This window comes from Thalassophryne amazonica, chromosome 9, assembly GCF_902500255.1.
Source record: "Thalassophryne amazonica chromosome 9, fThaAma1.1, whole genome shotgun sequence".
Lineage (NCBI taxonomy): Eukaryota > Metazoa > Chordata > Actinopteri > Batrachoidiformes > Batrachoididae > Thalassophryne > Thalassophryne amazonica.
Window position 1 is genome coordinate 57,050,037 of NC_047111.1, and position 17,440 is coordinate 57,067,476.

Genomic DNA, 17,440 nt, shown 5'->3' on the forward strand with positions numbered 1-17,440 from the left:
TCTGTGAGAGCCAGAATTCTTGCTGTTTGGTAGGTGATCAAATACTCATTTCAGGCAATAAAATGAAAATGATTTATTTAAAATCATACGTGATTTTTTTTGAATTTTTTAGCTTCTGTCTCTCACAGTTGAGTACCTACGATAAAAATTACAGCCCTCTCCATTCTTTGTCGGTGGGAAAACTTGCAAAATTGACAGTGGATCAAATACTTATCTGCCTCACTTTATTAAATTCTTAATGTTGGGATTTTTAAATGTTCTATTTATGTTGATTTCTTATTCAGTTGATATTTCTTGGTGTTTCAACCTTTTGTATATTTTGATACTCTTAAAATGTTTGGAATTTAAGCAGTTTGAATTTGCTTCCTGGAAGGGTTTTTTTTTTTTTTTTTTAAATTGCAGTCAAGCTGTGTTGGGGAAATTAAAACCCACATAATAAACACTTAACATACCGCATATGAATGATGTCAAACGTTATTCAACATTGAATGTGTGCAGCATTACAACAACGTAGGCTGCAACTAACAATTATTTTTGTTATCAATTAATGTTATTTTCTTTATTATTCAGCTTTGCCACAGCAGATCCAATGCAGATCTGCAAGTTGATTTGGCAAAAGTTTTTTTTTGTGGTGACCCGCAGGGACTACAACAGTATTTTAGACAGAAATGTAAATGAAACTTGACTGACTTTTTGAACTAAGGCGTTCTCTAGTTTGACCCAGAATTCTTTCTTTCTGTTGATGTCACAAGTCCTTATTGTGCCCAGACTGTCACATCCAGACAACATTACATTTTTAGACAAAAAGCAACCTGGATTAACTGTGTACTGGCTTAAATCAAAGTGGACTGTAACTGGACAGGTGGTGTGACTTTCAGACAGCTACGAATCTGTGCATGATGTTATGTTATGATTATTGATTAACATAGCTGTCAATTTTTTGTGCATTTTTCAGAAGCACACAGGTTATTTTGCTTCATCAGGGCAAGTTAAAAAGTCAGAAAAAGATGATTCATAATCTGGTATATAATTTTTTTTTTTTTTTTTTTAGACAGTTTTGAATGCAGAGAGATATGCCTCTTCAGGGCATTTCGGGGCTTGGCAACAACCAGGGATCGAACTTACCAAGCCTTCAGTTAGTTGACAACCTTTGAAGGGAAACTTCTCAATCCTACTGTATACACACTGCACTGTATTTCTATGAAGTTTTCCCATCGGATGCAGACAAATCAATTTTCACTGACGCCCCATTCACCCAAACCACTGACAGTGTTCAAATGCAGTCTGGCCAACTTGGAGATTAAGGACCCCACTCACCCCCTGTACAGTGAGATGGCTGACTACTGATTCTCTTGTCACAAACCTGACTCTAACCTCCAGGTTAATGCCTCCCCATGAATGAACGGCGCAAACATACCTCAATGGCTTTACTGGCATCAACTACACGGACTGTAGCTTTTGATTTGAAAGAAAGAAAAACTCCCATTCACACACACTTGAGAGAAATGAATTCTGTGCTTCTGCTAAACAATCCGCCCCCCACCCCACCAAAAACCCAACATGGTATCAAATGTTATTTGTGCACATTCATTAACTTTCTTGATGCTTAACATAATTATAAAGTATTTATTAAATTCCACACAGCAAATATGACAAAGATCCAAATGAGGTCAAAACATGGACTGTGATGTTAAATCATCATAGCAGCTGATTATAACAGTTATGATTCAAATTGTGACCAACACCTGTAATGTAAAAATTTCCTTAACATTGTCATTCGGCCTATTGAGGTTGCAAATCCCGCAAAATTTCAGAGTTTGCTGCTGTCCGAGATGCCAATAATTTTGAGAATTACATGAAATGCATTGAGACGCTCTGATAAGGCTGCACTTTAACCGCTGCACACGGACAACAGCAACAACAAGACAAGCAAAACTCTTTGTATAGTGGGCCTCATGTATCAAAGTTGCGCACTTGTGGCGTAAATTTACGGTGTAAATTTGAAGTACACCAAAGTTGCCGTGACATGTATCAAGCAGTGCACACCTGCCCATTTCCAGCGTACGCCTGACGTGACCTTAATAAATGCGGCGGGTGAAAACAATCGTAATTATAATAAACACGCCCATAAATATTCAGACTCCGCTTCAGACACACCCTCATTTTACGACATGGAAGCCAGGAAGACGGCAAAGAAAAAGAACTCCACCAATCACGATGCGTGCCAATAGAGCGTCAAAAGCGGCCGTCGTATCAATTGTTTCGTAGTATAATCAAAAAAGTGTTACAGTGGTCCCTCGTTTATCGCGGGAGTTACGTTCTAAAAAATAGCCCGTAACACGCGAAACTGTGACGTAGTCAGCGTTATTTTTTACAATTATTATAGACGTTTTAAAGCTGTAAAACCACTTTATACACTTTCTCAATCAGGCATGAACATTTTCTCACTTTTCTCGCATGTGTAAACACTCTCAAAGTTTAAACCTTAGTAGAAAAATAAGACCAACCTGTTTTCAGGCCCAAACATTTGTTTGAGAAATAAAAATATAACGTTTTCCTATAAATAATTATGATGGCTTTTAGAACTAACGAATTTAATTTTAACGATCAACGTACGAGGTTGGACACATAAGAAATTATTAATAGTGACTGACCAGTATTTCACAGATCGCGCCTCTTCGTCCTGACGCCGCGCCTTTTTCCACTCACACCTGGCTGCAGGTGTCTGTTTCCGAGTGACAAACACAGTTTAGAGTAGTTGTTGGCGCTCTTTTTTTTTCTGGGCGAGAAGATTCTTATAAACAGACAAGCAGAACACTAAAAAAACGCATGCAAAATTGGACTAAAAACTCAGTGAAATGGCGAGGCCGCGAAAGGTGAACCGCGTTATAGCGAGGGATCACTGTATTCTCTTTTCACGTCAATAATTCTTGACGTGGATATTTGCTCGCTCAATTAATAAGACACGCCTAATTTTTCAGATTTCTTTATTCTTAAGATGTATTTCTTTATTTTATTGTGACAAACGAATGGAGAAGACAAAACCTGATGGCAGCACGGGCGAAGGGAATGACAACACTACAGTTGTAATTATCAATTTCATTGTCTAAAACGATCACACCACATAAAGTTAAGCTCAGCGCTGCTCTGGCTCCAGGCTCGAAGTCTGGAGAAAAAGGCGAGCAGCGCTTTCTTTGCAGTCTGCGCTGTGGCCACGGATCGTGCTCGATAGACCAGCAATTCCGCAAAAGCGGGATTTGTATTGATTATTATGTAGTATAATCAGGAAAGTGTTATTTATGTAACATATGCATTGATTTGTATGATGGCACTGTTTATCATGTTGATCAGTTTCATTTTTATGTGGATTCCAGCGCTGGATCATTTTGGTGTATAATTTACGTCACCTCTCGACCTGGTGTTTATTTTCAGCGCAGCATACGCCAACGACCACATTGGTAAATGCCAAGTAGCGCAGCCGTTTTGGCGTACACCCCATATACGCTCAAATATCGCCGTACGCACGTTGATACATGAGGCCCATTGTGCCTAAAACTCTCGTGAATATATTATCTGGGTTTTTAGATGTTATTGTTTGCTTTATGTATACACGCAAGAATCTCAGGTTGTTTCTCAATGACAACTGCCGTGAGCTGTGATCGCTTCTTCTTCATGTCATTCTGGGGGAAAGTTTGCTCTTTAACGTCCTGCTTATTGTCCTTTACAGCACTGTTTGTTCCAAGGTAATACATATAAGATGTCTGAAATTCTGTTTGCGTTTATTAAATTCCACGCAGGTTGAAGATAGCAGACACAGAATATATGGAATATTTGTTTGAGCAAGTTTTCAGGGTCTCATGCATGCAGTCTTTTATAAATATTATGAAAGGCATAAAAAACATTTTGATTCATTTGCAACTGTTGTGATGTGGTTTCTCTATGTTTTGATTGCAGTGCCTCTGACGCACAAGGGATTATGGGATATCTCAATAGGGCGAATGTTGTCCTACTTAAGTTATTCAAGACAAACTACAGTCTTTTACAAAAAAAAACACCCCAAAAAAACACCCATTTATTGTCTAGCAGTATGGATTAATGTAATTTGTATGCCAATTATAAATATCTGACGCAGGGCAAAGCATGTTTTACAAATGTCTGACTGGTCAACATCGCTTTTGAACATACTTCACTGCATTTAATCGTGTTGTAAAAAACAGACCAGATGTTTGATTTAATTCTGCTCTGATCTTCCAGGTTAATTTCAAAGAGCACAACTTGTTTTATTTAAGTGTCTTCAGGTTTTGCTTTTCACACCATTGAACAAAAATGTTTACTTTCTAAAACGGTTATCAAAAACCACATTTCCATTGGCATTTTCAAAGACAGCAACTGTCCATTAACACCAGCAGGGGGCATCCTTTTTACTCAGCTGCAGAAGGTTGTTCTCGAGCTGTTCTGCATCATCTTGGAAGCGCTCGGTGAAGGAACAAATCAAACCCGCTGCACTGCCTTCGTACTCCACTAGCTCCACACTGTCCCCTGGAAACCACAGTCGGAGAAGACAAAAGAATTACTGGGCCCTGACAGAAACAGTCTGTTCACCACGCACATTACACTTTAGAACGGCTGACCACAGAGGAAACAGGTTCTTCTCACATGGCACATAATTTAGCCAATCTCATTCAAAAATGTCATGCCCAGCACAAGAGACATCAACTGATAGCACATCAACAACTACTAAAACATTTAATGAGTGCTTTTTTTAAACTTTGCTGACGTGATGAATTAAAGGTATAGTAGAAGCTCCTTTCTTAGGCATTTCTTGGCTGTATTACTTGAAATCCTCTTTACACCGATTGACATCAAAATGAAAAGTAGCTGTCACTTGTGGAAGCTGCATAGCTGTAAAAAGCCCATCTTGCGTGGGCTGCAACAAATCACTGGCCCCATTTGACTGTCAAACTCAAGCGCATGCCAGAGAATTTCATGTACTTGTGCATAAGCGTTTACATCATAGCGCTGCTCAAACTAGCTAGGGATCTTTTTGCTGGTGACTGGCTGTGGATTTTCCTGTCTACAGTAGGTGGTGGTAATGCTCTACCCAACTGCCAATAAAGACTGGAATAAGAAGTAATGAGAGGTTGCCAGCAACAGCAGTTAGTCTCTCACACACACAGGTTTTGAGAAAGTTACAACCAGAAAACGGGAAGATACGGCAATCTCTAAAACCAGAGTAAATCGCTACAGCGCTATAGACCAGAAAGATCTGCAAAGTGATTAATTGGTGGCCCATTTCTGCTGGATAGATTAGGTAATCACAATGGTACTTTGTTGGTATACCAGCTCTGAAGAGAATTAGTGGTGAGTGAGTCAAAATCTTACAGGTTTTTCTAGGACGGGTCGGCAACCCACGGCTCCGGAGCCGCATCTGGCTCTTTAAGTCCTCCATAGGGCCTCCCTGTACCTTAAAAACTCTGTCTGTGAATCTTTTTCTCTTCCTGTGTGGCATCTTTTATTTTGAAAATCTCAGAGGATTTCAGACTGAGTGACACTGTGACGTAATGTAGCACCTTTACAGGCAACTAATCGACACGGAGTGTCTTCATAATGGCTACAACTTTGTTTTGACTCAGAGGTTTCATTCTGCTGAGTGAGGGTGAGAACATCAGTGCACGTGAGACAGAGGGGGGATTTTAATCCGACTGTGAAGCAACATGTTAAGAAAAACAAACAAACAAAAAAACAAACAAACTGTGGAGTCTCCTTATTTCTTGCTCCACTTTCAATACCGGTGCAGTACTGATAGTACCATCCTGTTCACACGATGTGCGCATGTCGGTGACAATTATACTGAATTTCTGAGATGACACTGATGTCAATTTCTGCATTAAACATCACAAACAAAAGAAATGGACAAAATTCCTTTAAAAAAAAAGTGAGAACGTGAATGAACTGAATAAAAATCACACATACTCTGATGTGGAGACATTCTGCCGTGATGTTCAAAAGCAGAAATCACATTAAGCAGGTGAGAACTCTGAAATGTAATAGGTTATTTAACCAAAGGTATTTATTTTAGATCTTGAGCTGATGCAGTTGTTTATGTTCAATCACAAAATGTGACTGAGGAGGAAAAAAAACAGGATGACTTCCATCACGTTAAAATGAACTCGAGTCATAATAAAAATACAAACTAGCTGATTTTTATGTTATTTTTCAAAGTTATTAGGCTACAGCCATGTTTTATTTATGTCAAAGTGAGTTACCTCTTATTTTATTCTAATTATTTTCAAAAAAAATCAATCAATCAATCAATTTTTTTATATAGCGCCAAATCACAACAAACAGTTGCCCCAAGCCGCTTTATATTGTAAGGCAAGGCCATACAATAATTATGTAAAACCCCAACGGTCAAAATGACCCCCTGTGAGCAAGCACTTGGCTACAGTGGGAAGGAAAAACTCCCTTTTAACAGGAAGAAACCTCCAGCAGAACCAGGCTCAGGGAGGGGAAGTCTTCTGCTGGGACTGGTTGGGGCTGAGGGAGAGAACCAGGAAAAAGACATGCTGTGGAGGGGAGCAGAGATCGATCACTAATGATTAAATGCAGAGTGGTGCATACAGAGCAAAAAGAGAAAGAAACAATGCATCATGGGAACCCCCCAGCAGTCTACGTCTATAGCAGCATAACTAAGGGATGGTTCAGGGTCACCTGATCCAGCCCTAACTATAAGCTTTAGCAAAAAGGAAAGTTTTAAGCCTAATCTTAAAAGTAGAGAGGGTGTCTGTCTCCCTGATCTGAATTGGGAGCTGGTTCCACAGGAGAGGAGCCTGAAAGCTGAAGGCTCTGCCTCCCATTCTACTCTTACAAACCCTAGGAACTACAAGTAAGCCTGCAGTCTGAGAGCGAAGTGCTCTATTGGGGTGATATGGTACTACGAGGTCCCTAAGATAAGATGGGACCTGATTATTCAAAACCTTATAAGTAAGAAGAAGAATTTTAAATTCTATTCTAGAATTAACAGGAAGCCAATGAAGAGAGGCCAATATGGGTGAGATATGCTCTCTCCTAGTCCCCGTCAGTACTCTAGCTGCAGCATTTTGAATTAACTGAAGGCTTTTTAGGGAACTTTTAGGACAACCTGATAATAATGAATTACAATAGTCCAGCCTAGAGGAAATAAATGCATGAATTAGTTTTTCAGCATCACTCTGAGACAAGACCTTTCTGATTTTAGAGATACTGCGTAAATGCAAAAAAGAAGTCCTACATATTTGTTTAATATGCGCTTTGAATGACATATCCTGATCAAAAATGACTCCAAGATTTCTCACAGTATTACTAGAGGTCAGGGTAATGCCATCCAGAGTAAGGATCTGGTTAGACACCATGTTTCTAAGATTTGTGGGGCCAAGTACAATAACTTCAGTTTTATCTGAGTTTAAAAGCAGGAAATTAGAGGTCATCCATGTCTTTATGTCTGTAAGACAATCCTGCAGTTTAGCTAATTGGTGTGTCCCCTCTGGCTTCATGGATAGATAAAGCTGGGTATCATCTGCGTAACAATGAAAATTTAAGCAATACCATCTAATAATACTGCCTAAGGGAAGCATGTATAAAGTGAATAAAATTGGTCCTAGCACAGAACCTTGTGGAACTCCATAATTAACTTTAGTCTGTGAAGAAGATTCCCCATTTACATGAACAAATTGTAATCTATTAGACAAATATGATTCAAACCACCGCAGCGCAGTGCCTTTAATACCTATGAATATGGGGAGTCAAATCAGCCTGCACTGTTCTGTTCAGTTTATATCAAAGTTTGCCTGCACATGCCGGTGAATTTTTTTTTTTTTTTTTTTTTACTTTTTTAGAGTTTGGTGTTTACATTTGTTCTACAAAGTTTTAAAAAAACAATAAAACGTTAACACTTTTCATTATAGCAGTTCTGTAATTCCATAATCTACCAGAATGTCAGACATTAACACGGACTTGAATGGGAGCCTCCTTGCTTTTGGAGCCAGCTTCAATAGGCCAATCAAGGCCAATTGAAGCTGGCTCCAGAGGGTCACCCCTTTGAGTCTAGTCTGCTTGAGGTTTCATCCTCAACATCATTGGAGGGAGTTTTTCCTTACCACTGTCGCCTGTATGCTCTGGGGGTTGGTAAGGTTAGACCTTACTTGTGTGAAGCACCTTGAGGCAATTTTGTTGTGATTTGGCGCTATATAAAATGAAAATGAATTGCAAATTGAAATTGAAGGAACTGCAGCTTCAACAACCGAAATTTACCCTAAGATTTTTTTTTTATAAGAATTAACTATGACAAATGAACTTCAAAGTTCATTTGCCAGGTGACTGGAGGATTGTTGTAGTGTAACCTGTGAAAAATGCAGTCAGAGTATGTGTAGTATTTGCCCACACCCCACAACAGGCACGTCCACATACCAGTGACTTTCGTGTTGGCCTGGACAAACAGCTTGCGCTCTTCTTTTCTCAGCAGTACTGTCTCACGGAGACGCAGGAAGTTGTGCGCACCGCTGTCACTGACTGTGGAGTGTTCATCATAGAGAGCCCTGCCTCCTTCCACATCTGCTGTTGATTTGAAGACCTACAGATTGGTAGAAAGAGGTTTGCAGCATTTTTTTTCAAAGCATGCAATATACACTCAGAAAAAATAAATCAAAACAAATCAGTTTTTGACAACATCTAAGAAAATACTGAAAATTCTATACAGTAAAACTTGCCTAAACCATCATCATATAAACTGAATACTCGCACTCACTGGACAAAAGCAACAGTATAAATGCTTTTGTATGGTTTTCTATGTAATAAACACTGTATGTAACTGATTTTGTATAACAGACTTTGGCTCACATCGGACAAAATGCTCTGTTTCATTAAAACCCCCTCACATGTACAGGACAGAGCAGTCTGGGTGTGCCCAGTAACAGAGGTACGAAAAAAAGTTCAGCACTGACACTCGCCGATTTGAGGAAAGGGCACCGTATTTCCTTGATTAAAAGTTCGCCCAGACACAGGATCTAAACGAGACAGGGTATAATTCAAGGCCAGTGATCATTAACAAAATGCTGATTTGTCACTTTTTCCACTTTCACTCGTTCCTCTCCCGTCATATTTTGAAAGTTTTTGGAGTGCACATGCTGATTATATTTCAATCATGGATCACGTTCAGCTATCAATTATTTTAAGTAATCGAGTATTCTATCGATTATTCTGGCGATTAATTGAGTAATCGGATAAAAAGTACTTTTGCATTTTTAAACATCAACAGTCCAGGGCCCTCCCTAAGCAATGGCACAATGTTGCTGCGCCATCACGCAGATTGTCGAATTTAGTCTATCCCTTTCTGTTTTCCTGGGTAATTATTTATTTTTTCACATCTTTACAAGTCTTAGATCTTTCCCGGTGTCAGGAGCTCAGCCAAAGTCAGGCCAAAGTCTTGACATTTTGCTGAAATGGTGATGGGATGTGGCTCTCTGTTTTTTGTTTTCCCTCAACTTGTAAAATTTAACCATTTTTAATTTTTTTAAAGGTTGGTGGACTGGATTCCTGTGTGATTTTTTTTAATCCCTCTTTCTCTGCAGTTCAGCAGATGCATTTCAGCTGGAGGCTGAACATGTAAGCCTCGCAGTTAGTTTTTTTTTTTTTTTTATTATTATTATTTTATTTAAGCTACCATGTTTGTGAAGTGTTGTGTGTTGCCCAAAAAGCAAAACAGTGCGAGTCTGAGCAAAACACAAAGAAAGAGTGGAGTTCTTTCTTTCTTTCACAGACTGTCAGTGTGGCTGGGGCTGGTGTGAGCCTCTCACACCAGGTAGAGAGAGGCAGCAGCTGGCCACCGTGCAAATCGCCATTCCTCACGTAGAGCGGAAGGCAGACAGTGGATGAAACTGTTTTTAAAAACACACAAACACACTGTTTCACTTTAAATGCACAGTAAGCTATTTGTCACATTGGAAAGCTGTAGCTTTGGTGCTAATGTGATTAGCTCTTACAGAGGCTGTGCACATGCTCTACTCTTTTTGTTTTCTGGGGACGTTACAGCACCACACACAGGCCTGGCATATGTACTACAACGTTAAACGAAGCTTCGAGGCACAGAATTTGCTTCGAACATTTTTTGTAATAAATTATTCTAATTACTCGACTAATCATTTCAGCGCTATCTGGAGGTTGATGATAAACAAGTGGAGGTGATTGAGGAACAAATTAATCTAGAAAAGCCACTGTTCCTGCTGTAAATTGCATAAAGATGTGACAGAGAACTTTAAAGGGTAATGCGCACGTCGACGTCATTGCATGGCCAGAGATATATGGAGCTGGAGAAGCATAAATCGGGCTTTAGGATTGTAAGGTACCACCCCGCAGCGGACTTAGAAAAAAAGACCAACTTGTCCAAAAGTAATCATTTTAATGCACATAATGTCCGGTACTTATTTAAGGCAGGTGTTTCAATAAAATATTTGATTCCATTAAAAACATAACCACAAATAACTCGCTCATTTAGTGCCAGATGTGTTCAGCCTTGTGCACACCTCAAATCCTGGAAACTCTCAAATTGACATCACTGTCATATGACTATTGCCAGCGCACAGTGATGACATCGTCACATGTAAGCTGCAGAAGGCGGAAACGTTGTGAGAACTTTTTTTTTTTTTTTTTACACAATGTGTTGTGTAATGAAATTAATTTATTAGAGTGGGCATTGAATCAACTTTAATTAAAAAAAATGTATTGAAGGTGGGTGTTAAAAAGGGGTGGATGGATGCTCGAGGAGTGGCGTTTCAATGCATGGATATGGCATGTATGGCTCTTCAAATGTGGTAGAAATACAAACAGGAAAAGGGACTTATTCCTGATTAGTTCCTAGAACTGCTTGGTTGAAAAAGGACCATCTATGCACACAGCAGATCTTCAGTTGGGGGGAGATGCTACTTTACCTGCAATTTACAAAGAAACTTGTGGATGGCATTTTTGCCAACAGTGCGTATCTTGCTTCGGTTCAGTGTTATTCGAGCATCAGGCTTGCCATCCTGTCCTGTTACTTCTTTCAGGGTCACCAGGCCCTCCCCAGCATCCAGAAGCACACGTAGTATCACGAAACGAGCCTGCATGTGGGCCTGTGACAGACACACATGCATTAAAAGATTGTGTGGGTCTGTATATATATATATATATATATATATATATATATATATATATATATATATATATATATATATATATATATATATATATATATATATATATATATATATATATATATATATATATATATATATATATATATATATATATATAAACCCGACCCTTGCATAAACACAGACAGACTAAGTGCAAACTGCATGACAAAGAAATAGAGACAGAAACCTGAGCCAGTAAGGTTGTAAGAACCAGCTGGTTAGTGGTGTCTTATAAACACAGTTTGGCAGGTTCCCTGTATAAATCAAAGTTATGATTCATTATTATTCTTACATGCTGAAAACAAGCCCAAGTGAAAAGTGCCAGAGACAGCGTGTTACAGAGAATGCATCTCAGTGAGTGAAGCCACTCCAGGTTACCTGTCTCCAGCTCTTGTTCTCGGGTGTGTAAAATTCCAGGCCCAGCAGTCCAGCTCTGACCATACTGAGCCAGTTCACATACACCACCTCCTCTGCCTCCTGACCATCATGGCCAAAAACACTGAAACAGACAAAAAGTCAGCAGTTAAGTTGTTGGTCTCACAGATTTCAGTCACAGCAATATACAATATGCCTCATATTGTTATGGTACCTTGTGTAAAGGTTTCAAACTAATGTACCCCTTTAACATTGAAGATTTTTTTTTGGGGGGGGGGGTAGAGTGAGCAACAGTTTCTGACATGTTTGAGGGTCCAGGGAAATAACCACTTGTCTCTTATTACTCCATTTTGTGATGTGTTTGATTTTTATAGTCAGTATGCATGGAGTGTTGTTCTCTCACTGGCTCATCCTGCACTCAAGTGTTGACTTTTAATCCAAACCAGCCAAGGCCTCCTTTTCACAAACAAGTGTTTAACATGGGACATGATCAAGCTGCCTAATATATAATTTTTTTTTTTTAACATCTGTTTTCCTCTACAACACAGTGATGACAAAAGTGTGTTCTTTGGGATCTTCGGTTAGTTTCCATTTTACAGTATTTAAAAATTCTTAGAATCAAATCTTCCCCAAAGTCAATTCCCAAACAGAAACACAAGAAAGAGTATTAGATCATGGAAGCAATTCAGCAACACATGACTGAATTTGTTGAATTATGTGCACCAACTCAGGGGTTGTGATCACAGGAGGCTTATTTGTTGCGTCGCCAAGTTACACAATAATACAGTAGGTGGTAGAGCATTTCCTGCTCTCGCACCACTAAGGTGCAATAGTCTATAAGCCAGTCAAGTCATTCATTTTCAATTTATTTATTTATAGACCGCCAAATCACAACATAAGTTGTGTCAAGGTTCTTCACAAGGGTGGGGTCTGACTTTTACCAATTCCCCTGAGCAACAGTGGTAAGGGAAAAACTGCCTCTGTTTTTGAGGATGAAAGCTCAAGCAAACAGTTCTGGACAACTATGTCAAAACAACTGATAGATTACAACAAATATGACATACCTGAGTACCTGGTTGTTCAGACAGAGGTACAGGCCAACACATTCTGCACGGCATTCTTCATAGGTTGAAGCAATGGTGGAGAATTTACTGTCCCACGTCTCGCTGCTCTCATACCAACTTGACACCTTGAAGATCAACCCACACAGTCAGGTATCTCTTTACAATGAATGAATGCAGTTACAGTTGGCCTTATTTCTGAAAAACACAAGAAAGCAAAACACACACAGAGACACACTCACCAGTTCTCCAGTCTCAGGATTAACCACCTTGTTCTGGTCAAAGTTGAACTTGCCCTTGTCATCCTGTAGAAGAAAACATGACATTTCAGATTTCAGAATATTGACATCCCAACCCACAACAGTTTTTTGTGACTCAATGTTACCACTTTAAAGTAGACCTGCACTGAAATAAATGCAGTCAGATCTTTGGACCAAAAAATGACTTATATTTACACATAAGATCCTTCTGAATGTAGTAAAGTAAATCTGCAAGCCCAGATCTGTCATTCAACGGAGAAATATTCATTTAAAAATGACAAATTTACAGCTAAAATTTAGCCCTCCGCAAAACTGTCATCGCATCCTGGACGCAGCTGAGACGTCAGGGAAAAGACCCTATCCCGGCATGCATTGCGCGCGCCAACTGTAATTTGTGGATTTACGTCGTTGCATCTGCACCTTTTTCTTGTCTTATACGGAAGGATCTACTTTTTTTAAAACTTCATATTGTCTTGAGGCACGTTTGGTGAGTACACATTTCTTTTATTTGTACTTGAAAATTATTTTGGGGGACTTTTTCCATACGCCCGTTTGATTGAGTAGTGTCGCATTGAAAATCTACTGTCTTTCGCCTCTGGTGTTACCTTCGCGGGGTACGGAGGCGGGACCCGCAAAGAATTCAAGTCATTAAAAAAATATAAACCTCTCTCAGCGACCATGGAACTCTGCGGCTCTGATTACCAAGACGTGCGGCGCTGCGAAAAGTCTGACCTTGCAGCAACAGGTGTCACCGGCCGCTCTGCATCAAAACAGCGAGCGTAGTCTCTGGACTTTTGCCAAATTGGCTGCACCTCCATTCAGTAGACAGAGACGTGGTGCCAGCTACACAGCAGACATGGGGGCGATGTGAGTGGCCCGCTTCGGCGATTACCGAGCCTGCAGACACAGTAAGCGCAGCGGAGGCAGAGAGCGAGGCGTCGGGGAAGAACGTCGCCCGCTGTCGATGTCGCCACTGATATGAGCACGCAGAGCTGTATCTCACATTCATTGCAGCTTACTTTTGGATGCTGAAACCAGGATGTGTATAACAGTAACATTACTAACAGATAAAATCAATTTCAATGCGGGATCGGACTGAAGGCCGGAGCGCTCCATCTTCTGCCGGATGTCACTGCAATGACCCGGATGTACAAACAGTTTTCACTGAGGGCCAAATTTTAGCTGCAAATTTGTCATTTTTAAATGAAGATTTCTCCGCTGAATTACAAATTTGGGCTTACAGATTTACTTTACTGCATTAATAAGGGTCTTATAAATACATATCAGCTATTTCTTTCTGAGATCTGACCACATTTATTTCAATGCAGGTCTACTTTAAACTTAAGAAATAATGAGAAAGTAATGTGTAAACATGGAATGCATCCAAACCAAAACCAAAGTGAGAAAAATGATTATTTTATCCAATACAAATAATATGAAACCAGTATCACTATCTACAAATCACTGACTATAAAATGAGGTTAGCTGTCTGTAGTTAACATTAAGCGCACTGTGTTTGAGCTACCTTTATGAACAACTTGCCGCTACCATGGCCCAACAACTCATGTAGTCCAACCTGAACCTCAAACGACGAGTCCTTCCACTTTATGAACAGATCCTACAAAAACAAAGAATAAAAACAATTATATATTTTTAAAACAAAAGTCAACTGATTGCAGAATAATGTATAAATATTTGAGTTTGGCAGAAGGAGGAAAAAAAAAAAATCTGGGTTGTGCATTTTACCTTGTCCTCTTCTTCCAGAAAGGTGAGTTTTTCCTTTTTTGTTGTATAGGCTACAGTTAGCACATTGCCCAGTGAGACATTTTTAAAACCCTCTGACTGTCTGATGTCATCATCTATGTACAGGTAAAACACACAAATAGTTATGACATATAACACTGCATCTTACAGGATTTTCCCTTTCGCTGCACAGCCCAGCATCCCGCCTCACCAAAAATACCTTTAAAGTGTACATTAAGTAGGATTGTCCCAGCTGCAAGTACTAACAGCATTTGTGAACCCTGATCTGCTCTCGATAATTTGGTCTCCATTAGACACTCCATCTGGTGTCAGTGCTGGGCACCAACACAGCGAGGGAATGAAAAGTGGCCGAGGCAGTCATGTGGAGTTGTGGGACTGAGTGGTGCAGCCACATGGTATGTTTTAGTGCCATTTCAGCTCAATTTCTCTCTGCATCTCTCCAGTTTTAATCAATCTTAAAGTTTCATTTAAATGTTGACATTTTGTTTGTTGGCGGTAAAGTGTTGAAATCACAAAAATGAACCCAGCTCAGAGTACAGCGGCACACAGACTGAAGAATATAATGCCGATCAGTGGAGTCCAATTACTTTTAACCAATATAACAAAAATAGTATTCAATATGATGTTGTCAATAAAAAGCTATACTGTATTTCTTTGAGAGTTTGTGTCTTTACCAAGAGTGGTTGGTGAAGCAGTTAGGCACTAAAGGGAAAGAAAACAAAACATTAAAATGTGATGAAACTACTTAATTTTGTTCCTGTAATTCTTAGGAGTCGAACATAACCAGATTGTTGTAATCTCACCTTAAAGAAATTTTATAGAGCCCAAATGCACACACTAATAAATGTTTGTGTGCATTCTCAGTTTTATTTTTTGACTGGCAACTTATTTGTACATTTTCTGCCAACAAACTGAAGCCTGGGAAGGGGAATGACATGACCGAACTTTTGATAATGCCTCATGGTCTTGTTTTCCAAGAATGTTTAATTAGATGGATTTCAGTGAGAATCAGTTCCCTGTGTAAGTGTGGTCATATAGGTCATGTCTGAAAACACTCAGAATCTTGATAAAACTTACTCAAAATTATTCACAGAATTGTTACGAAAATAAAATAAGTTCAAATTGTGGATTTTTCTTGGATAGTTTTGGTGAAAAACATAAACATAGAGCACAGCGCTTATAGAGTGCAAACCTCCACCAATGCTAGTTTCCAATACGATAAGTTTTTACCCTGGCAAAAATCTGCAAGGTCAAAGTCCTGTTAGAAGTGGCTTTTCATAAAATAAATTAGATATGATCAAATGTCAGGAGTATGTATTTAGTTCATGCACTTGAAATCAAAAGGGTTTTTTTGTGGTGTTGTCAGGTCCCCCCAACTTTTTTGGTTCCTGAATTCTTTTTCAGATAATTTTCACAGAACATTGGTTATCTCTGCTATGCACAATTTGTCATTGTATTTTTGCAACTAGTTTACAACTGATAACTGGAAGATAGACAAAGACATAAAATTGGAGCCTACATCCAATTTTAGTGGTGTAAGTCTAGTCTGGGGAGGTGATGGTCTAGTGGATAAGCGTTGGGCTTGAGACCCGAGAATCCTCGGTTCAAATCCCAGCCTAACTGGAAAATCACTAAGGGCCCTTGTGCAAGGTCCTTAATCCCCAAGTTGCTCCCGGTGTGTCGTGGGCACCTTGCATAGCAGCAGCCTGACATCAGGGTGAATGTGAGGCATCGATGTGTAAAGCGCTTTAAGCATCTGATGCAGATGGAAAAGTGCTATATAAATGCAGTCCATTTACCATTTAGGTAAATCCATAACACAAAAATGAGAGTGATTGAGGCACTTTTGATTGAGATATAATACAAAATGTACACCAAATCGGCTTTCCAATATTAAATTCAAATGTCATCAAAATATACAATCCAGATTAGAGCTGGATCAAACCTTGTCAGGCAATAGTGAGTGCCAGTTTGCATCTCACTTTCAAATATGAGAGTGATTGGGACACGTTTGATTATGATATAATGTAAAATATACATTAGATGGGGTTTCCACTGTTAAATTTAAATGGCCACAAAATCTGTAATCCAGATTAGACCCGGATCAAACCTTGTGAGTTGATAAAGGATAACATCTTACCCAATGTTCTCAAATGGAAAGAAATCTGATCTTTTTTTTGACAGTTAATTTTTTTTTTTTTAAATTTGCTTAATGTTTAATGGACAGGGATTTTTCCAATTTTCCAAGAATATTCCTGACTTTCACCTACAAAATTGAATCAGTTCTTGCCTATTAGGATATGGACAACATTTTGAATGTTATTTTCAGAACTGACCACCCCACCCAGAAAACACTTCAGGAGAAACATGTCGTTTACACAAATCATCTCATTGTACGTACAATTGGGGATGTTGATGCCAGCTGGTATTCCACTTCCAGCAAAGGTAAGAACGTCCAGGGAGGTGAAATCCGGTTTCAGGAAAGTGTCCTTTTCAAACTCTTTAGGCCAAGGTAGTTCAGGAAGCAAGACTTCTGCTGAGCTCACCAACTTCGCAAAACGCTCACTCATTGCTTTGTTCACAATTGCAACAAAACCTAAAACATAAGTCCGCAGTTATGTAGTTTGACAAAGCAATCACAACACAAACCATTTTTATGACAAATCGAAGAGAAAATCTCTGACCAGATATAGTTTATTGCCACTTTAAAACGATACACAATAGTACAATAATATGAACACGGCTATAAAATTCTCAGTCCTTCACGTCACCACAC

The 17,440-nt window shown here is 39.2% G+C and overlaps 1 protein-coding gene across 2 annotated transcripts in view; it reads right to left on the reverse strand.

The window, feature by feature from the left end:
- Nucleotides 1-4,347: 4,347 nt before the first annotated feature.
- Nucleotides 4,348-17,440, reverse strand: part of dpp3 (dipeptidyl-peptidase 3) — a 35,908-nt gene continuing 22,815 nt past the window's right edge. The window contains exons 11-19 of one of the 2 annotated variants that reach the window (XM_034178091.1): nt 17,066-17,260; nt 14,647-14,759; nt 14,426-14,518; nt 12,886-12,945; nt 12,644-12,771; nt 11,583-11,703; nt 10,962-11,141; nt 8,446-8,608; nt 4,348-4,539 (exon numbers count right to left, since the gene is read on the reverse strand). In XM_034178091.1, the coding sequence (XP_034033982.1) occupies nt 4,397-4,539; nt 8,446-8,608; nt 10,962-11,141; nt 11,583-11,703; nt 12,644-12,771; nt 12,886-12,945; nt 14,426-14,518; nt 14,647-14,759; nt 17,066-17,260 (1,196 nt within the window). In that variant the 3' untranslated portion in view covers nt 4,348-4,396. Of the gene's footprint in view, nt 4,540-8,445; nt 8,609-10,961; nt 11,142-11,582; nt 11,704-12,643; nt 12,772-12,882; nt 12,946-14,425; nt 14,519-14,646; nt 14,760-17,065; nt 17,261-17,440 lie in introns of both variants that reach the window. The other variant, XM_034178092.1, reaches the window with a different exon arrangement.